The sequence below is a fragment of the Oncorhynchus tshawytscha genome, unplaced genomic scaffold (genome assembly GCF_018296145.1).
Source record: "Oncorhynchus tshawytscha isolate Ot180627B unplaced genomic scaffold, Otsh_v2.0 Un_contig_588_pilon_pilon, whole genome shotgun sequence".
NCBI classification, from domain to species: Eukaryota; Metazoa; Chordata; class Actinopteri; order Salmoniformes; family Salmonidae; genus Oncorhynchus; species Oncorhynchus tshawytscha.
Genome location: NW_024609810.1, coordinates 69,002 through 91,850, shown reverse-complemented (window position 1 = coordinate 91,850; position 22,849 = coordinate 69,002). Strand labels below are relative to the sequence as shown.

Sequence of the window (22,849 nt, the reverse complement as noted above, 5' to 3'; positions counted from 1 at the left end):
ATTATATTGGCACACTGTACATGATATAGGCACACTACAACCTGTCATCTACTGTAACTACATTCTGCAATTCAGATACTGTTGTTTCTTTAGCTAGGCAAGTCAGTTAAGAACAGATTCTTATTTACAATGACGGCCTACCAGGGAACAGTGGGTTAACGGCCTTGTTCAGGGGCAGAACAACAGATTTTTACCTTGCCAGCTCGGTCCAGGAACCTTTCAGTTACTGGCCCAATGCTCTAACCACTAGGATCTAGGCTACCTGCTGCTCTGTTTCTATATACGAGAGCAGACCAGTGTTTTCAGGAAAGCAGAAACAGGCAACAACGTTTGATATAGAGATGTCCCTCCCGATATATAAAGTCTGAAGAACCACTGACTGAATGAGGAATTATTCTAAACGTTGAATTTGTGGGCATTTGATAACACCTCGTCTCCTTTTCTGTCTCCCTCGGGCAGCGCCCGCGTGTGATGAACCTGGAGCGGCCGGTGGGTGTCCGGGGCCTGGATATGGAGCAGCGGACAGGGGGTGTCCGGGGCCTGGATATGGAGCAGCGGACAGGGGGTGTCCGGGGCCTGGATATGGAGCAGCGGACGGGGGGGAAGCTGGGGAAACTGACCCTGGGCTTCCAGAGGAGCTCTACGTCAGACGATGACTCAGGTTGTGCCCTTGAGGAATACGCCTGGGTACCGCCTGGACTCAGACCTGAACAGGTGAGCAGCACGGCATCATCATCATCATCATCCTCATCATATCCTCATTTGTCTGTTGAATAGTCAACCACAAGCAGTAACTACGGTCGCTAACAACGACCACCTCAATGGCATCACATAAAGTCAGTAAATGAATGCATGTGTATATGTGTTTGGTGCCTCTGCTAAGTCAAGATGACGGTCAACAGCATCATCCTTCAGTCAAATTAGATGGAGATACATGACTGTAAATATAACATGATGGAGATACATGACTGTAAATATAACATGATGGAGATACATGACTGTAAATATAACCTGTAACTATAACATGATGGAGATATATGACTGTAACTATAACATGATGGAGATATATGACTGTAAATATAACATGATGGAGATATATGACTGTAACTATAACATGATGGAGATATATGACTGTAAATATAACATGATGGAGATATATGACTGTAACTATAACATGATGGAGATATATGACTGTAACTATAACATGATGGAGATACATGACTGTAACTATAACATGATGGAGATACATGACTGTAACTATAACATGATGGAGATATATGACTGTAACTATAACATGATGGAGATACATGACTGTAACTATAACATGATGGAGATACATGACTGTAACTATAACATGATGGAGATACATGACTGTAACTATAACATGATGGAGATACATGACTGTAAATATAACCTGTAACTATAACATGATGGAGATATATGACTGTAAATATAACATGATGGAGATACACAATGATGGACAATAGACAATACTGTGTTGTCATCCATTGGATTGAGTTGGATGAGTCCAGAGTTTCGGCTCGAGGTGGAAACAGAACATCTGGTAGGGCTGGTGTGACACTGGGACAGGCATATATATATATATATATATATATATATATATATATATATATATATATATATCTCTCTCTCTCTCTCTCTCTCTCTCTCTCTCTCTCACTCACACTCACACTCACACTCACACACGTCACAGGGACTTAAAGCCAAGTGACAGGGTGTTGCCATCTTCCTGAGGTGAGGCTGAGATGCAGCGTTGAGTGTAGAACACAAGGGGCCAGTTCACCATACCTCTGGACCTGGAACAGTTCATGACTTTCCTCCTGGGGAGAGGTAGCGGGGAGCTGTTGGTGACAGATCACATCACAGTGACCATTGGTTGTAACCCATATCTGAATGTCACAAAACACAGCAGGCAAACTAAATGTCCATCCACATAGATAGGCTAATACTAGACCCCGACTTGCCAGGAGGAATCAATCCACTCCTAATGTTAACTGTTGGAGATCAGGAGGAATCAGTCCACTCCTACTGTTAACTGTTGGAGATCAGGAGGAATCAGTCCACTCCTAATGTTAACTGTTGGAGATCAGGAGGAATCAGTCCACTCCTAATGTTAACTGTTGGAGATCAGGAGGAATGCTGACATAAAAAGGGCTTTATAGATCCATTTGATTTGATTTGTAAATCCCCTTGGTGGTGAGATGTAGAGTCACACTATTTGTCAGTGTCACAAACTGTGGACATTACAGCACACAGAGAATAGCAGCAATAGGACTATTCTCCAACTCTACTGATGTCTCCTGACAGATTCTACATCTCTCTCTGCCCCCGATATTCTAACAACCCCTCACAGGCATAGAATTCCTGTGACACACACACAGACACCCCCTCCACCCCCCACACACACACACACACACACACACACACACACACACACACACACACACACACACACACACACACACACACACACACACACACACACACACACACACACACACACACACTGCCTTCCACTGAGATCTGACTGAACACAGAAGTGAAGCCATCCGAGACAAATCCTCAAACAAACTGCAGCCAGACTTCAGGCTTTAATGTTTAATGTCTGGAGTCTATAAATACAGACATACTGACATGCCATTCGCCCCTCCTGCAGAGTGCCTGTGATCTCCTGGAAATGTTCGTCTGGAGGAGCGGGGAGAAAGTAGGATAGAGTCAACACTGATCTATACGATTTAAGACAAATAATAATCATGGTAACGCAGGTCGTCATGTCAATGTTTTTCAGTGTTTTCCAACAATGACAGTTCTGTTTCAGAGTGAGTCAGTCTAGGGCTAGGCTATACATCCCATGGTTTAGAGTTCTGTTTCAGAGTACATCCATCCCATGGTTTAGAGTTCTGTTTCAGTCTAGGGCTGAGGTTTAGAGTTCTGTTTCAGTCAGTCTAGGGGTTTAGAGTTCTGTTTCAGAGTGAGTATACATCCCATGGTTTAGAGTTCTGTTTCAGAGTGAGTCAGTCTAGGGCTAGGCTATACATCCCATGGTTTAGAGTTCTGTTTCAGAGTGAGTCAGTCTAGGGCTGTTTCAGAGCTATACATCCCATGGTTTAGAGTTCTGTTTCAGAGTGAGTCAGTCTAGGGCTTATACATCCCATGGTTTAGAGTTCTGTTTCAGAGTGAGTCAGTCTAGGGCTAGACTATACATCCCATGGTTTAGAGTTCTGTTTCAGAGTGAGTCAGTCTAGGGCTAGGCTATACATCCCATGGTTTAGAGTTCTGTTTCAGAGTGAGTCAGTCTCTAGGGCTGTTTCAGACTATACATACATCCATGGTTTACATCCCAGAGTTCTGTTTCAGAGTGAGTCAGTCTAGGGCTAGGCTATACATCCCATGGTTTAGAGTTCTGTTTCAGAGTGAGTCAGTCTAGGGCTAGGCTATACATCCCATGGTTTAGAGTTCTGTTTCAGAGTGAGTCAGTCTAGGTTTAGAGTTCTGTTTCAGAGTGAGTATCTACATCATCCCATGGTTTAGAGTTCTGTTTCAGAGTGAGTCAGTCTAGGGCTAGGCTATACATCCCATGGTTTAGAGTTCTGTTTCAGAGTGAGTCAGTCTAGGGCTAGATACATCCCATGGTTTACATCCCATGGTTTAGAGTTCTGTTTCAGAGTGAGTCAGTCTAGGGCTATACATCCCATGGTTTAGAGTTCTGTTTCAGATGACATCCTAGGCTATACATCCCATGGTTTAGAGTTCTGTTTCAGAGTGAGTCAGTCTAGGGCTAGGCTATACATCCCATGGTTTAGAGTTCTGTTTCAGAGTGAGTCAGTCTAGGGCTACATCCCATGGTTTAGAGTTCTGTTTCAGAGTGAGTCAGTCTAGGGCTAGGCTATACATCCCATGGTTTAGAGTTCTGTTTCAGAGTGAGTCAGTCTAGGGCTAGACTATACATCCCATGGTTTAGAGTTCTGTTTCAGAGTGGTTTAGAGTTCTGTACATCCCATGGTTTAGAGTTCTGTTTCAGAGTGAGTCAGTCTAGGGCTAGGCATCATCCCATGGTTTAGAGTTCTGTTTCAGAGTGAGTCAGTCTAGGGCTAGGCTATACATCCCATGGTTTAGAGTTCTGTTTGTTTCAGAGTGAGTCAGTCTAGGGCTAGACTATACATCCCATGGTTTAGAGTTCTGTTTCAGAGTGAGTCAGTCTAGGGCTAGACGATACATCCCATGGTTTAGAGTTCTGTTTCAGAGTCAGTCAGTCTGGTTTAGGGTTTCAGAGTGAGGCTAGGGCTAGGCTATACATCCCATGGTTTAGAGTTCTACATCCCATGGTTTACATCCCATGGTTTAGAGTTCTGTTTCAGAGTGAGTCAGTCTAGGGCTAGGCTATACATCCCATGGTTTAGAGTTCTGTTTCAGAGTGAGTCAGTCTAGGGCTCCCATGGTTTAGAGTTCTGTTTCAGAGTGAGTCATCCCATGGTTTAGAGTTCTGTTTCAGAGTGAGTCAGTCTAGGGCTAGGCTATACATCCCATGGTTTAGAGTTCTGTTTCAGAGTTCTGTTTCAGAGTGAGTCAGTGAGTCTAGGGCTAGGCTATATATCCCATGGTTTAGAGTTCTGTTTCAGAGTGAGTCAGTCTAGGGCTAGGCTATACATCCCATGGTTTAGAGTTCTGTTTCAGAGTGAGTCAGTCTAGGGCTATACATCCCATGGTTTAGAGTTCTGTTTCAGAGTGAGTCAGTCTAGGGCTAGACTATACATCCCATGGTTTAGAGTTCTGTTTCAGAGTGAGTCAGTCTAGGGCTAGGCTATACATCCCATGGTTTAGAGTTCTGTTTCAGAGTGAGTCAGTCTAGGGCTAGGCTATACATCCCATGGTTTAGAGTTCTGTTTCAGAGTGAGTCAGTCTAGGGCTAGGCTATACATCCCATGGTTTAGAGTTCTGTTTCAGAGTGAGTCAGTTCTGTTTCAGGTGAGTCAGTCTAGGGCTAGGCTATACATCCCATGGTTTAGGTTCTGTTTCAGAGTGAGTCAGTCTAGGGCTAGGCTATACATCCCATGGTTTAGAGTTCTGTTTCAGAGTGAGTCAGTCTAGGGCTAGGCTATACATCCCATGGTTTAGAGTTCTGTTTCAGAGTCAGTCTAGGGCTCAGTTTAGAGTTCTGTTTCAGGTGCTCCCAGGGTTCTATACATCCCATGGTTTAGAGTTCTGTTTCAGAGTGAGTCAGTCTAGGGCTAGGCTATACATCCCATGGTTTAGAGTTCTGTTTCAGAGTGAGTCAGTCTAGGGCTAGGCTATACATCCCATGGTTTAGAGTTCTGTTTCAGAGTGAGTCAGTCTAGGGCTTATCCATCCCATGGTTTAGAATTCTGTTTCAGAGTGAGTCAGTCTAGGGCTAGGCTATACATCCCATGGTTTAGAGTTCTGTTTCAGAGTTCAGTCTAGTTTACATCCCATGGTTTAGAGTTCTGTTTCAGAGTGAGTCAGTCTAGGGCTAGGCTATACATCCCATGGTTTAGAGTTCTGTTTCAGAGTGAGTCAGTCTAGGGCTAGACTATACATCCCATGGTTTAGAGTTCTGTTTCAGAGTGAGTCAGTCTAGGGCTAGGCTATACATCCCATGGTTTAGAGTTCTGTTTCAGAGTGAGTCAGTCTAGGGCTAGGCTATACATCCCATGGTTTAGAGTTCTGTTTCAGAGTGAGTCAGTCTAGGGCTAGACTATACATCCCATGGTTTAGAGTTCTGTTTCAGAGTGAGTCAGTCTAGGGCTAGGCTATACATCCCATGGTTTAGAGTTCTGTTTCAGAGTGAGTCATGGTTTAGAGTTCTGTTTCTGAGGCTATACATCCCATGGTTTAGAGTTCTGTTTCAGAGTGAGTCAGTCTAGGGCTAGTGAGCTATACATCCCATGGTTTAGAGTTCTGTTTCAGAGTGAGTCAGTCTAGGGCTAGACTATACATCCCATGGTTTAGAGTTCTGTTTCAGAGTGAGTCAGTCTAGGGCTAGGCTATACATCCCATGGTTTAGAGTTCTGTTTCAGAGTGAGTCAGTCTAGGGCTTTCCCATGGTTTAGAGTTCTGTTTCAGAGTGAGTCAGTCTAGGGCTAGGCTATACATCCCATGGTTTAGAGTTCTGTTTCAGAGTGAGTCAGTCTAGGGCTAGACTATACATCCCATGGTTTAGAGTTCTGTTTCAGAGTGAGTCAGTCTAGGGCTAGGCTATACATCCCATGGTTTAGAGTTCTGTTTCAGAGTGAGTCAGTCTAGGTTTAGAGTTCTGTTTCAGAGTGAGTCAGTCTAGGGCTAGAGGTTTAGAGTTCTGTTTCAGAGTTCTGTTTCAGTCAGTCTAGGGCTAGACTATACATCCCATGGTTTAGAGTTCTGTTTCAGAGTGAGTCAGTCTAGGGCTAGGCTATACATCCCATGGTTTAGAGTTCTGTTTCAGAGTGAGTCAGTCCCTATACATCCCATGGTTTAGAGTTCTGTTTCAGAGTGAGTCAGTCTAGGGCTAGACTATACATCCCATGGTTTAGAGTTCTGTTTCAGAGTGAGTCAGTCTAGGGCTAGGCTATACATCCCATGGTTTAGAGTTCTGTTTCAGAGTGAGTCAGTCTAGGGCTAGGCTATACATCCCATGGTTTAGAGTTCTGTTTCAGAGTGAGTCAGTCTAGTGCTAGGCTATACATCCCATGGTTTAGAGTTCTGTTTCAGAGTGAGTCAGTCTAGGGCTAGACTATACATCCCATGGTTTAGAGTTCTGTTTCAGAGTGAGTCTGTCTAGGGCTAGGCTATACATCCCATGATTTAGAGTTCTGTTTCAGAGTGAGTCAGTCTAGGGCTAGGCTATACATCCCATGGTTTAGAGTTCTGTTTCAGAGTGAGTCAGTCTAGGGCTAAGCTTGACATCCCATGGTTTAGGGGGTTCATAGTACTACCTTCCTATTACCTCTTGTTTTTGCTGGAATGTTGTTGAAATATATTTGTCGCAGTTGCTTCCCTCTATTTTCTCTGTTAAAACCAGTCGACTATTAAATCAAATCAAATCAAATTGTATTTGTCACATACACATGATTAGCAGATGTTAATGCGATTTTAGCGAAATGCTTGTGCTTCTAGTTCCGACAATGCAGTAATAACCAACGAGTAATCTAACCAAACAATTCCATAACAACTACCTTATACACACAAGTGTAAAGGGATGAAGAATATGTACATAAAGATATATGAATGAGTGATGGTACAGAACGGCATAGGCAAGATGCAGTAGATGGTATTGAGTACAGTGTATACATATGAGATGAGTAATGTAGGGTATGTAAACAAAGTGGCATAGTTTAAAGTGGCTAGTGATACATGTATTACATAAAGATGGCAAGATGCAGTAGATGGTATTGAGTACAGTATATACATATGAGATGAGTAATGTAGGGTATGTAAACATTATATTAAGTGGCTTTGTTTAAAGTGGCTAGTGATACATTTTTACATCAATTTCCATTATTAAAGTGGCTGGAGTTGAGTCAGTATGTTGGCAGCAGCCACTCAATGTTAGTAGTGGCTGTTTAACAGTCTGATGGCCTTGAGATAGAAGCTGTTTTTCAGTCTCTTGGACCCTGCTTTGATGCACCTGTACTGACCTCGCCTTCTGGATGATAGCGGAGTGAACAGGCAGTGGCTCGGGTGGTTGTTGTCCTTGATGATCTTTATGGCCTTCCTGTGACATCGGGTGGTGTAGGTGTCCTGGAGGGCAGGTAGTTTGCCCCCGGTGATGCGTTGTGCAGACCTCACTACCCTCTGGAGAGCCTTATGGTTGTGGGCGGAGCAGTTGCCGTACCAGGCGGTGATACAGCCCGACAGGATGCTCTCGATTATGCATCTGTAAAAGTTTGTGAGTGCTTTGGGTGACAAGCCAAATTTCTTCAGCCTCCTGAGGTTGAAGAGGCGCTGCTGAGCCTTCTTCACAACACTGTCTGTGTGGGTGGACCAATTCAGATTGTCCGTGATGTGTACGCCGAGGAACTTAAAACTTACTACCCTCTTCACTACAGTCCCGACGATGTGGATAGGGGGGTGCTCCCTCTGCTGTTTCCTGAAGTCCACGATCATCTCCTTTGTTTTGTTGACGTTGAGTGTGAGTTTATTTTCCTGACACCACACTCCGAGGGCCCTCACCTCCTCCCAGATGTTGTTACCTACCCTCACCACCTGGGGGCGGCCCGTCAGGAAGTCCAATACCCAGTTGCACAGGGCGGGGTCAAGACCCAGGGTCTCAAGCTTGATGACGAGTTTGGAGGGTACTATGGTGTTAAATGCTGAGCTGTAGTCGATGAACAGCATTCTCACATAGGTATTCCTCTTGTCCAGATGGGTTAGGGCAGTGTGCAGTGTGGTTGCGATTGCATCGTCTGTGGACCTATTGGGGCGGTAAGCAAATTGGAGTGGGTCTAGGGTGTCAGGTAGGGTGGAGGTGATATGGTCCTTGACTAGTCTCTCAAAGAACTTCATGATGACGGAATTGAGTGCTACGGGCGGTATTCGTTTAGCTTTCTTGGGAACAGGAACAATGGTGGACCTCTTGAAGCATGTCTTGAAGCAGACTGGGATAAGGATGGATTGAATATGTCCGTAAACACACCAGCCAGCTGGTCTGCGCATGCTCTGGGGATGCCGCTGGGGATGCCGTCTGGGCCTACAGCCTTGCGAGGTTTAACACGTTTAAATGTTTTACTCACTTCGGCTGCAGTGAAGGAGAGTCCACAGGTTTTGGTAGCGGGCCGTGTCAGTGGCACTGTATTGTCCTCAAAGCGAGCAAAGAAGTTATTTAGTCTGTCTGGAAGCAAGACATCCTGGTCCGCGACGGGGCTGGTTTTCCTTTTGTAATCCATGATTGACTGTAGACCCTGCCACATACCTCTTGTGTCTGAGCCGTTGAATTGCAATTCTACTTTGTCTCTATACTGACGCTTAGCTTGTTTGATTGCCTTGCGGAGGGAATAGCTACACTGTTTGTATTCGGTCATGTTTCCGGTCACCTTGCCCTGGTTAAAAGCAATGGTTTGCGCTTTCAGTTTCGCGCGAATGCTGCCATCAATCCACAGTTTCTGTTTTGGGAATGTTTTAATAGCTGCTGTGGGTACGACATCGCCGATGCACTTTCTAATGAACTCGCTCACCGAATCAGCGTATTCGTCAATGTTGTTGTTGGACGCAATGCGGAACATATATCCCAATCCATGTGATCGAAGCAGTCTTGAAGTGTGGAATCAGATTGGTCGGACCAGCGTTGAACAGACCTGAGCGCGGGAGCTTCCTGTTTTAGTTTCTGTCTATAGGCTGGAAGCAACAAAATAGAGTCGTGGTCAGCTTTTCTGGAAGGAGGGCGGGGGAGGGCCTTATATGCGTCGCGGAAGTTAGAATAACAATGATCCAGGGTTTTACCAGCCCTGGTTGCACAATCGATATGCTGATAGAATTTAGGGAGTCTTGTTCTCAGATTAGCCTTTTTAAAATCCCCAGCTACAATGAATTCAGCCTCAGGATATGTGGTTTCCAGTTTACATAGAGTCAAATAAAGTTTGTTCAGGGCCCTCGATGTGTCTGCCTGGGGGGGAATATATATGGCTGTCATTATAATCAAAGAGAATTCTCTTGGTAGATAATGCGGTCGACATTTGATTGTGAGGAATTCTAAGTCAGGTGAACAGAAGGACATGAGTTCCAGTATGTTGTTATGATCACACCACATCTCGTTAATCATAAGGAATACCCATCCGCCCCTCTTCTCACCAGAAAGATGCGGCGCGATGTGTGAAGAAACCAGCTGGCTGCACCGACTCCGATAGCGTCACTCGAGTGAGCCATGTTTCCGTGAAGCAAAGAACGTTACGGTCTCTGATGTCTCCCTGGAATGCTACCCTTGCTCGGCTTTCATCAACCTTGTTTTCAAGAGACTGGACATTGGCGAGTAGTATGCTCGGGAGCGGTGCGCGATGTGGCCGTCTCCGGAGCCTGACCAGAAGACCGCTTCGTTTGCCCCTTTTACGGTGACATTGTTTAGGTTCGCCGGATGGGATCCGATCCATTGTCCTGGGTGGTGGGCAAAACACAGGATCCGCTTCGGGAAGGTCGTATTCCTGGTCATAATGATGTTGAGTTGACGTTGCTCTTATCCTCCCGACTGTATGTAATGAAACCTAAGATGACCTGGGGTACCAATGTAAGAAATAACACGTAAAAAAACAAAATACTGCATAGTTTCCTAGGAACGCGAAGCGAGGCGGCCATCTCTGTCGGCGCCGGAAGTCTATTAAGTCCCAATGTGGCATCAACTATACACTATACAAAAAAGTTCTACAGCTGCCCCCATGGGAGAACCCCTTTTGGTTCCAGGTAGGTTCCATCCAGGTTGAACCATTTTGAGTTCCATGTCGAAGTGGGTTCTACATGGAACTCAAAAGGGTTCTTCAAAGGATCATCCTACGGGTACAGCCGAAGGTGCTGTGTAGAACCTAAAAGGGTTGTAAGAGTGTAGAAGCTATTATAAATACATGGCCACGTCCTGTTTCAGTTAGTGCAGTAACATGCAACCTCAGCAGATCCTTACTGTGGCCTGTTAGCCTGTGGGGCTAGAGTGGTTGAGAGTGTTTTATGCCTCCTTCCTAGTGATACTGACTGTGTGGCTGTAGCATCATTAACACTGGCTGCTTTCTTTACAGTTCAGCTCCGACTGCAAACAGGGCTGGCCTCTGACTCCAGGCTATGTGGCACTTTCCCAAAGCTCTCTCTCTCTCTTTCCCAAAAGCTTGTCTCTCTCTCTCTCTCTCTCTCTCTCTCTCTCTCGCTCTTCCTTCTATCTCTCCCCCACCCTCTCATTAACCATGAGCACACATGGAAGTAATGAAGGTCTGAAATCAACAGGAGGCCTCCCAAGCCAAATACCTTGTTTTTGTAACCTTACCCCCCCCCACCCCCACCCAGTCCCCCTTGTTTCCCAGCCCTTCACTCTCTACACCTCTAGAATGTGTGGAGGCAAAACAGGGTCTTCATATTCATAGATAGTCATGAACTCATGGTGGAGAGATGGAAACATTCATCAAGAAAAGGTAGTTGGTTGGTGGGATAACTATTGTAAAAATGGTCAATCAGTCAACGGAAGCACCAGTCTTGTATGAACTGTGACCTGAGTGATTTCCCACTGACTGACTGTGACTGACTGACTGACCCTGGCCTTTGTTGGCATATCATGGTGGATCTGGCCCGAACAAAGCTCTTTAAGCAGCTGTGATTGTGCTCTTGTCCTGGAGCCCAGTGGGGTATTTATGATGCAGGGCAGTACAGATCCTGGAGGTATGCCTGGTCTTTTAGGGTGAGCATCACCCTCCAACTGAACTACTAAACCATTAAGACCAACCAGGAACATGTGTGATTGAAGGTGGATTTGCAGTATGACAGAACTAAGACTGTTCTAACCATTTCCCCCATCCCTCCATCCCTCCATCCCCAGGTACAGCAGTATTTCTCCTGTCTTCCAGAGGACAAGGTCCCCTACGTCAACAGTCCTGGAGAGAAACACAGGATCAGACAGCTGCTCTACCAGCTGCCGCCTCATGACAATGAGGTAAGAACTGAACCCAGGACAGAGAGTTAATCTACTGGGTCTGCTCTACCAGCTGCCCCCTCATGACAATGAGGTAAGAACTGAACCCAGGACAGAGAGTTAATCTACTAGTTCTGTATTCACATTAGTCTCGGTTAACCCAGAACTAAAGTCTCAGGTAATGGGTCAGCTGCTTGATTAGGTTCTGGGTCCATAAGTGTTAAGAGAAGGAATTAAGAGATGCTAGAACGAGGAACGGAACCGGAACGAGGAGCTCCACCCTCTCTCTGAGCAAGTTATGGGTTGAATGTCCCCTCCCCATCCAAATTCGAAAAATGTTAACAAATGCAAAATCGTGATTAGTCCGAATAACCTGCGAAACACCTACTGCTCCTCGTTATCCCACAGATCACATTCCAATTCCAACAGATTCTACAGTACCAGTTCAATTCACATACATCTGTTCATGAGAGATTAGTATTCACAAAGCGGATCAGGTATTCACAAACCTGATCCTAGACACTCTTTGTGAATACAGGCCCTGGTCCCAGATCTGAATGTGCTTCACCCAGACAGTGATAGTCAGCGGAGATGGCTTTAACCACACAGATCTGGGATCAGGCCAGGTTAATGCTGACTAAAGAATGTCACCTCGTCACAGTGGAGGTATTCTAGTAAAGACAAACCACTCACATCGCCTACTACGATCGCCATAGTAACATATGGTGCATAACTGCATTTAAACACAACCGGATCCTTGTAATGTCTTTCTAGATTGTAAACCAGCACTCCTTGGACCCACATTGTAACCCACGCCTTTAGTCAGCACAGTTTACACGGGGAGCTGTGCAGAGGGGCTATGTGAGGCTATCACAGAGGGCATCTTTGACTGCTCTGCTCCAGTCCTGTAGGTGGGCAGGCGTTTGTTCCTTGGAACAATAAAGCGTCTGACTGAGTGACTTTATGATGTTTGCTGCCAGGCTCAGAGCAGAGCGGCATACTGCAGCAGGGGAGAAGGGGAGATTCCAGGCATAGCTGTGGTTTACAAGGCCTCCGTAAAGTAGGGCACACACACACACACACACACAGAGAACGTTTAGAGAGCGGCGCTCCGAGGGCTCTCGTTGTGTACCAGCGTTGTTTGCTGTGTTAGGGAACCACAAAGCCCATTGTTGGTTGTTAGTCTTCCGCTCGTTTTTATTTATCTGTGTGGTAATTGTCTGCTCTTAACATCAGGCTTGATGTGTGCACGTTCATGCCAACCTTGGGGTGAGCCTCCAGTGGAAGAACATGTGTTCTTCCATAACATAACCATAAAATACATCTGTTGTGGAAGCAGTGAGGGTTTAGGTTTTATCTGTTGCGTAAAATCTGAGTTGGTGTTATTTCTCTCTCTCTCTCTCTTTTATCTCTCTTCTTCTCTCTCTCTCTTTTCTCTCTTTTTCTCTTCTCTCTCTCTCTCTTTTCTCTCTCTTTCTTCTCTCTTTCTCTCTCTCTCTCTCTCTCTTCTCTCTCTCTCTCTTCTCTCTCTCTCTCCCCCCTCCCTCTCTCTCTCTCCCTCTCCCCTCCCCCTTCCCAGGTACGGTACTGCCACTCTCTCAGTGAGGAGGAGAAGAGGGAGCTCCACATGTTCAGTGTCCAGAGAAAGAGAGAGGCTCTGGGGAGAGGAACCCCCAGGATGCTCCCCCGAGCCCTGCAACACACCCTCTGTGAACACGTTCGTACACATGCACACCCACGTTCGTACACATGCACACCCACGTTCGTACACATGCACACCCACGTTCGTACACATGCACACCCACGTTCGTACACATGCACACCCACGTTCGTACACATGCACACCCACGTTCGTACACATGCACACCCACGTTCGTACACATGCACACCCACGTTCGTACACATGCACACCCACTCACACTGCGAGTACAAACTCTATCGATATCTTATAAAACATTTCAATACAAGTCTGGGAGGCGAGTAAGAAAATCTCTCCCAAATGACGTTAAAGCCAGTAAATATGTCTCTCCCTTCCTCATTACATGTCAATCCTATAAAGAGCTGCTTCTCCCTCCTGAAGCTCTTCCTGCTAGGCAGAGCAGCAATCCTATAAAGACCTGCTTCTCCCTCCTGAAGCTCTTCCTGCTAGGCAGAGCAGCAATCCTATAAAGACCTGCTTCTCCCTCCTGAAGCTCTTCCTGTAGGCAGAGCAGCAATCCTATAAAGACCTGCTTCTCCCTCCTGAAGCTCTTCCTGTAGGCAGTGCAGCAATCCTATAAAGACCTGCTTCTCCCTCCTGAAGCTCTTCCTGTAGGCAGAGCAGCAATCCTATAAAGACCTGCTTCTCCCTCCTGAAGCTCTTCCTGTAGGCAGAGCAGCAATCCTATAAAGACCTGCTTCTCCCTCCTGAAGCTCTTCCTGTAGGCAGAGCAGCAATCCTTCCTATAAAGACCTGCTTCTCCCTCCTGAAGCTCTTCCTGCTAGGCAGAGCAGCAATCCTATAAAGACCTGCTTCTCCCTCCTGAAGCTCTTCCTGTAGGCAGAGCAGGAAACGACAACAAGCTAACAACACAGGGCAGTACATTAGTTGTTTATTTCAAGACTTACCGACCCCCTTTGGCCTCGCTCTGTTCTATTCTAAATGTGAGTACGTCCCAAATGGCATCCTATTCACTACATAGTGCACTTCTTTTGACCAGGGCCCAGAGGGAAGTAGTGCACGATGTAGGGAATAGGGTGCCATTTGGGACCCTAAAGCTCCAGTGATAATGTGAGGATTTAATCAAGGGCAGAGTCTGTCTCATTAACAACTAACCCACTCAGAGGGAGCAGAGAGGAGGAAGTGTGGACATTAGGAGCTCATGGTCAACCCGAGTGTGGAAGTTATTCCAGGAAAAAGAATGGGCCAATTTCCTGCAGTCAAAAATAAATGTTAACAAGGTGTTGCGTTCATTTCAACTGTACCACTGGTCAGCAGGCACCCTCTAAACTCTCTTTTTCTCACTCTCCCTCCCTCTCAATTCAATGGGCTGTTTTTGGCATGGGAAACACATGTTTATATTGCCAAAGCTTGTGAATAGAATTGATCACAGTTTGGCTTGTTGAAAGCCTTCAGATCCTGTTCAAAGAGACTTAGTGCTGTACAATAGATTTTGTTCCAGCTTGTGAAATGTAATGGTCATAGTTTGGCATGTTAAAGGGCCTTAAAAACTCATTTAGAAGCCGCATCCCATAAGTCCTTTCTGATCACTGTGGACTAGTGACCACATACCATAAGTCCTTTCTGATCACTGTGGACTCGTGACCACATCCTATGAGACTAGTGACCACATCGTATTAGACTAGTGACCACATCCTATGAGACTAGTGACCACATCCTATTAGACTAGTGACCACATCCTATGAGACTAGTGACCACATCCTATTAGACTAGTGACCACATCCTATTAGACTAGTGACCACATCCTATGAGACTAGTGACCACATCCTATTAGACTAGTGACCACATCCTATGAGACTAGTGACCACATCCTATTAGACTAGTGACCACATCCTATTAGACTAGTGACCACATCCTATTAGACTAGTGACCACATCCTATCCTATTAGACCTATTAGACTAGTGACCACATCCTATTAGACTAGTGACCACATCCTATGAGACTAGTGACCACATATTAGACTAGTGACCACATCCTATTAGACTAGTGACCACATCCTATTAGACTAGTGACCACATCCTATTAGACTAGTGACCACATCCTATTAGACTAGTGACCACATCCTATTAGACTAGTGACCACATCCTATTAGACTAGTGACCACATCCTATGAGACTAGTGACCACATCCTATTAGACTAGTGACCACATCCTATTAGACTAGTGACCACATCCTATTAGACTAGTGACCACATCCTATTAGACTAGTGACCACATCCTATTAGACTAGTGACCACATCCTATCCTATTAGACTAGTGACCACATCCTATTAGACTAGTGACCACATCCTATGAGACTAGTGACCACATCCTATCCTATGAGACTACTGACCACATCCTATCCTATTAGACTAGTGACCACATCCTATTACACTAGTGACTGGCATGTTGTAAAGGCATGGCTGGTTTGAGTGACTGAGTACTGGCATGTTGGAATACTACCCATACAGACAGAGACAGAGAGAGAGAGAGACAGAAAGAGAGAGAGACATAGACAGAAAGACATAGAGAGAGACAGACAGACAGAGAGAGAGAGAGAGACATAGACAGAGAGAGAGAGACAGAAAGAGAGAGAGAGACATAGACAGAGAGACAGAAAGAGAGAGAGAGACATAGACAGAAAGACAGAGAGAGACATAGACAGAAAGAGACAGAGACATAGAGAGAGACAGACAGAGAGAGAGAGAGAGAGACATAGACAGAGAGACAGAAAGAGAGAGAGACATAGACAGAGAGACAGAAAGAGAGAGAGACAGACAGAGAGACAGAAAGAGAGAGAGAGACATAGACAGAGAGACAGAAAGAGAGAGAGAGACAGACAGAGAGACAGAGAAAAGAGAGAGAGAGACATAGACAGAAAGACAGAGAGAGAGAGAGAGACATAGACAGAGAGAGACATAGACAGAGAGACAGAAAGAGAGACATAGACAGAGAGACAGAAAGAGAGAGAGAGACATAGACAGAGAGAGAGAGACATAGACAGAAAGACATAGACAGAAAGACAGACAGAGAGAGAGAGAGAGACATAGACAGAGAGACAGATAGAGAGAGAGACAGAGAGAGAGAGACAGAAAGAGAGAGAGACATAGACAGAGAGACAGAGAGAGACATAGACAGAAAGACAGAGAGAGAGAGAGAGAGAGAGAGAGAGAGAGAGAGAGCGACAGACAGAGATAGAAAGAGAGAAAGAGTGAGAGAGAGACATAGACAGAGAGACATAGAAAGAGAGAACGAGAGAGAGAGAAAGAGAGCATGACGGAGAGAGAGAGCGAGAGAGAGACTCACAAAGCGGCGTAGCTTTGCCCATAGCTGTAGTTTTGATTGCTGTACCTTCAGGGGACACACGACACCCCAGTTTCCAAGGCCGATGGTGGCTTGGTAATAATGGACAACAGCTGTGGTGTCCTGTGGTCCTAGTGCTCACACCTGGGTTCAAATAGTATTTGAAATCATTTCAAATACTTTAGCCTGGCTTGATTGAGCTAGCCTAGCACAATGGGACCACTGCCCATCTGTCACTCTAGGCAGGTTAAAGCAAGCAATTCAAGTATTTGAAAGATTTCTAATAGTATTTGAACCCAGGTCTGGCAGTAGTTATTTAAAGACTGATGACTGTATGTTCAGACATGCTCTGGTGAGCTCTCTGGAATCATACAATCTGAAGGGATGAGACTATATTCTAGTGTTTGGTTTTACTTAAACATGTACAGAACAAAACAACACAAGGACACAAACACCATGACAATTGACTCATTCCTTGGTGTTTTGTGTGGACTGATACCCCGTCGTTCTCCATATAAACATGTTGTTTTATCCCCAGTGTGGTGAGGGCATTAGTGGAGGAGAGATGGCCATCTTTGCATCGCGGGCGGGTCCGGGGCCGTGCTGGCACCCAGCATGCTTTGCGTGCGCCACGTGTCAGGAGCTGCTGGTAGACCTTATCTACTTCCACCAGGATGGAAAGATCCACTGTGGACGACACCACTCTGAGCTGCTGAAACCACGATGCTCAGCCTGCGATGAGGTGAGATCACTGTGTGTGTGTGTGTGATCAATAACCTGTGATGAGGTTAACTCATTGCAGACATGAAACATTGAAGTGTTGGCTTGAAACAATGGCAGACTTTTTTTTCAACATACCGTACAGTAGTTAGGCTTTAGTCAGTCTGTTCATTAAACACTGGAGATAGACAGTAGCCTACTGAAGCGATGTGACTGTCATGTCTTTGGCTATGCCGGATTAAGTGATATGACATGCTATTCTATAAAATCCTTTCTCTGTAATTAAAATGACCTGATTGAGCTAATCAGGTAAATGTAATTAACTAGAAAGTCGGGGCACCACAAAATAATATTTATAGAGCTGTTAATCTTCCAAATAAACTCTTAAAGACTCTAAAATATTTTACATCAATAGCAGTCAATATTAATCCATAATTTCAGTCTCATCTGAAAGTTGTAAATTCTTGGTTATCTTCACGAACCCTGGCTAACAAGTTGAATCAGCAATACAAAATTGGGTTTAATTATTTATTTACTAAATACCTAACTAATCACACAGAATTACATATACACAGAAGGAGTCATACCTTGATTACAAATTATGTCATAAAGGAAAACGTCCCTTGCGGACGAAACAGATATGACAGCTGGTTACCCAAAGGGGACTGGGTTTGAGTGAAAGAGCGGGAAGACTGAAGAACAAAGGGAGAAGCGATGTCTCTATCGGGCCATAGGCAGCTACTCTATCGTAAATACAGAATCTTATGCATTCTAAATTACCGCCCATTTGGAAAAGGAAAATGCAATAAATATTTACTCTGAGCGGCGCTTCGGTAGGTTGGTGGTAGATGGAAGGCCGTGTTGCCCAACAGAGTCCTTTGAAGAATGTCTCTGGTGGTAAATTGGATACGTTGTAGTACAGTCGTTGTGTGGTAGATTGGATACTCTGTCTGTTCTTTCCTAGCCCACGTTTGCACCTGCTGTTGCTAACTCAAAGGCTAGGAGGTATCACTTCTGTAGTGAATAAGAGTTAAAAATTCATACTATTCGCAACCAAAGCTCACGCTGAGGTTGGCTTCGTTCTGTAGTTATTATCTGAACCCTTCTGACATCGGACCTTCATCCTAATGTACCCGGAACAGGAGGTTACATTTTCGTCAAGGGCTTTTATATAGTGGAGAGAGAAGGGTGTGTTTCATAGTTTATAGCCCATGAGCAGAGCCCAACCTTATGAAAACCCAAATCTCTCATTTGGAAGCTAAAATTACATTTAATCTTTTCACCAATAATTGTATATTCAAACATTTAAATTGCACAACAATTCCATGTGAATCTGATAACTATAATGTGTAGAGTTTCCACTGTATCGTTTATGTCATCCTATCATTGATGAGAATGTCTCAGATGACAACCGAACTGACATCATATTCATTAAATACCAACGCATACGTTCAACTGGTTGGATTACCAAAATATGGTTCATTTCCCCCCACCTTCTGATGTTCCCAGAATCTCTGTTTAACAAAGGCTATTCAAGAGTCCCTCTATAGAGTCAAGAGAGAGGGAAGGGAGAAATGTGTTTATGGTGGGGGGGGATCATAAACCTTACCCACAGGCCAACGTCATGACATGACCAATAATAAACTTATTGCACAATTAGTAACTGAAGTTGAATTCATCTTGTGTTTGTCTGTTTCCTAATTATTCTATAAGTAGCAGACAGTATTTAAACATGTCTGTTTATTTCCCCCCCCCCTCAGATTATTTTTTCTGATGAGTGCACTGAGGCCGAGGGGCGTCACTGGCACATGAAGCACTTTGCCTGTTTCGAGTGTGAGACGGTGCTCGGCGGTCAGCGATACATCATGAAAGATGGCCGCCCCTACTGCTGCGGCTGCTTCGAGTCTCTGTACGCAGAGTACTGTGAAGCCTGCGGGGAGAATATAGGTGAGTCAATATCTCTGGTTCATATGTGGTCAATCTATGCCTGATTACTGGAATAAATAAAGAGTTGTTGACATAATGGGTAGCCTGATGCTGAAGCCTTTTAAAGAAGTTATTCTACATTCACCACCTCTCCCTCTCTTCCCTCCATTCCTCTCTCCCTCCCTTCTTGCCTCCACCAGGAGTGGACCATGCCCAGATGACCTACGAGGGTATCCACTGGCACGCTACAGACACGTGTTTCTGCTGTGCCCAGTGTAAGAGCGCCCTGCTGGGCTGTCCCTTCCTGCCCAAGCAGGGCCGTATCTACTGCTCCAAGGCCTGCAGCCTGGGAGAGGACGTCTACGCCTCAGACTCCTCTGACTCGGTGTTCCAGTCCGCCGGCTCTCGTGAATCCCGCCAGAGTCACATGGGCAAGAGCAGCCACCCGGTGGCTGAACAGTGGAGGCAGTCCCAGCTCTTCAGCCCGGTTGCAGTGGCTGACTATAACAAGACTCCTAGTCTATATGGAGACAGAGGGGACAGAGAAATGGATATTGTGGGTCAAAAGCTGTCCCACATGGGCTTCACTGAGGAGCACACCTGGAGGGACCGAGAGGACGCTCCGGAGGATCAGAGGAGTGGGCCGAACACGAGGACTACATGACACAGCTCCTGCTCAAGTTCGGGGACCGCGCCGGGGTGTTCCAGACGCAGCCTTCAGAGGAACCCGGCACCAGTAGGTCAGCCGAGCCCTGGCTGAAGCCTGAGACTAAACCAGCCTCCACCACCACCAGTCCCAGGAACCAGAGCCACCTGCCTGAGATGTACTGGGCCCAGTCCCAGGATGGGCTGGTCAGTAAGAAGCACCTGCCTGAGATGTACTGGGCACAGTCCCAAGACGGGCTTGGGGATTCGGCTTACGGAAGCCATCCGGGCCCAGCTAGTGCCAGAAAGATCCATGATCTGGAGCTGGACCAGGGGCTGATGGACCAGAGGGTTAGCGCTGGGGGAGCAGGGTTATGGATGCTGGACCCCAGGCAGTGGTGTGAAGACTCTCTGGAGTGTATCACAGACGAGCTGAGGAAGACTGAGCACAGTGTCGGAGACTCAATGGACTCTCTAGCCCTCTCTAACATCACTGGTAAGAGTTCATATCACATGTGCTTCTTTGTTCACTGTAAAACAGTGTTTGATGGACTTCTGGTGAAAGTAATCTGGTAAAGGCAGTCGGCAATCAGTTATTAATTCCAGTGTAATAATGGAGATTTACATGGAACAGGAAAAGATAGTATGAAAAGCCATTAAACAAAATAGCTACAGTAAAGAACTCTTGTTTTCCTGCTTCTGTCAAGTAACACAGCTTTATATTGTCCTGTCCTCCCAGGTGCGTCAGCGGATGGAGACAGTAAGGAGGGTCAGATCCTCTACTCTCTCCACAACCTGCTGGATCCAGAAGACTGTGAGAAGATGAGCATCATGGGCACCCTCAACTCCTCCATGCTCCACCGCAGCACCAACTCTCTGGATCACCAGGAGGGGGCAGCAGACCAGGAGGAAGAGGAGGTGCGGAGGGGGGCGCAGAGGGTACAGGGGCCGGTGTCTTTGCCCCTCCCACCCCTCCCTCTTAAACAGGAGGTTCCACCACCTCACCTTCAGCTGCCAGTGTTGAGGAGGAGCAGGTCCCAGTCCACACGGCCACCTGGCCAGCAGATGGTCAAGTTCTCTGAGGACACAGTGGATAACGGGTCTTGCCAGAACCTGGCGGTGCGTCAGCCTCCTCAGAGTGAGAGGACGCGTCGGAGGGTGTACCACCACGAGGACCCCGAAAGGCCACACCGGCACCACCACGGCCGCCACCACAACCGTAGAACCCGCTCGGACAACGCTCTTAACCTCCTGCCTAAGGAACGGGTGCAGAGGCCCTACGAGGGACATGGTCTGAGTTCCCTTCAGGAACACCACGCGGCCCTCTTCAACCAACCTGGCCCTGGTGCTCACAGGCCACCAACCTATCCCCACACCACTTCAGACTACTCCCTCCAGGCTCGGGGTGACCGGGATCGCGACCGCTTCCTAGGTGGCCTGTACGCTGACGAGGAAGACTGGTGCTCCACCTGCTCCTCCTCTTCCTCAGACTCTGAGGAGGAAGGTTACTTCCTGGGGCAGCTCATTCCCCAGCCCAGGGTTCCTAGCAGGTATCAATACTACACTGAGGACTTCCCAACACGTGTTACGGCCATGTCACCCAACGACTCACGGACTAAATCCAGAAAGAAGGGTCACAGAGGCAAGAACTGCATCATTTCATAATCTAGATGTACATTCGCTGTTTTACTTCCAGCACTAATCATTTGTGGACAGGTGAGACCAGTTCTTTGTAGTTGGACTTGCTGGACAAAACATTGTCCATATTATTGGACTTCTTATTATGAGTCATGTCTAAAACTCAAACCATGCCAGAAGACCTAAAAAAAAAAATACATTTTCTCCTTTTCTTTTTATAAAATTCATTAAAAAAAATATTTTTTTTTTTTTTTTTTTTACACATTGTACGATAAACCATTGAAAGTATTCCAGCAATACAATTGTGTGCATTAAATGGCAATTAATGCACTATTGTTATTGCTGACAGGGAAAGGAATAGTTAGTAAAGTAGACTTCTAGGGACTAACCAACATAATTATTTAATAGTACAAAATATGAATGTGTATATTAAGTTAAAATGTTAATACTGGTATTTTTATATCCCTGAGTTAAAACTAAGATTTTTCTGGTTTTGATGTAAACAAAGTTGGCGTAGGGAGGCGGGACAAGCTGTTGTAGTAATAAGTAGAGCTATTTTGCACGCATCACTTGTCAACCATTCAAGGCTTTACAAAAAACAAACCAACTATTGCCAGAATACAAACCATCTGCTTACTCAAATCAAAATTCCATAATATCTGGTTTCTGGTAACAATTTACATGAAGTTGCTCTTAAACCTCTCAACTTCAAAGTGATACCCTGAGTCTTCGCTGTATTCCAATGTTAATTCTCTAACACGCTTGTCCCTCAGGGTGTAAAATACAACGTAAAACCAACCTGTCCAGATTCAGTTACATTACAGAGCTCTTCTCCATACATGCCCTTTATACAGCGCAAGTCATTATACCATGAATACTTAACTGTTATGTGATGTAAAGAAGCTTTGAATAAATATTCTTACCAAACGTTTCAGAAAATGTTTCAGTTTTTTGTATGTAGTAGAATAACTGATTTGATAGCGTTTTTAGACATAGTAAATATTCAAATATACAATGCAAATAACTTGGTGTTTAAGCAGTGCACCTAAACCAAACACTGACCCACAAAGTATCATCGGATGGAACCAAACCTGATACGTGAATGGTAGATACTACATAGTCTACTAGACCGTTTACATAATAAAAACCATCTTTATTATTGTTACACTCAAAAATCGTTTTAAATCACAAATCATCAAAGACGTGTCAGTTCCACATATAGAAAGTTGAGTTGAGTATCTGACGTTTAGAAAGTGTTTTGTTTCTTCTCCCAGCCAGATTAGCACTGGTGGTGAATACAACACGGT

At 45.5% G+C, this 22,849-nt stretch overlaps 1 protein-coding gene across 1 annotated transcript in view; it reads left to right on the top strand.

The window, feature by feature from the left end:
- The window catches only part of prickle1b (prickle homolog 1b), a 32,269-nt gene extending 9,800 nt beyond the window's left edge, over nucleotides 1-22,469 (top strand). The window contains 8 exon segments of the mRNA XM_042318576.1: nucleotides 460-714; nucleotides 11,519-11,632; nucleotides 13,191-13,328; nucleotides 17,152-17,355; nucleotides 19,094-19,280; nucleotides 19,460-19,888; nucleotides 19,891-20,400; nucleotides 20,644-22,469. Coding sequence (XP_042174510.1) covers nucleotides 460-714; nucleotides 11,519-11,632; nucleotides 13,191-13,328; nucleotides 17,152-17,355; nucleotides 19,094-19,280; nucleotides 19,460-19,888; nucleotides 19,891-20,400; nucleotides 20,644-21,569 — 2,763 coding nt within the window. The 3' untranslated portion in view covers nucleotides 21,570-22,469.
- The last annotated feature ends 380 nt before the right edge of the window (nucleotides 22,470-22,849 follow it).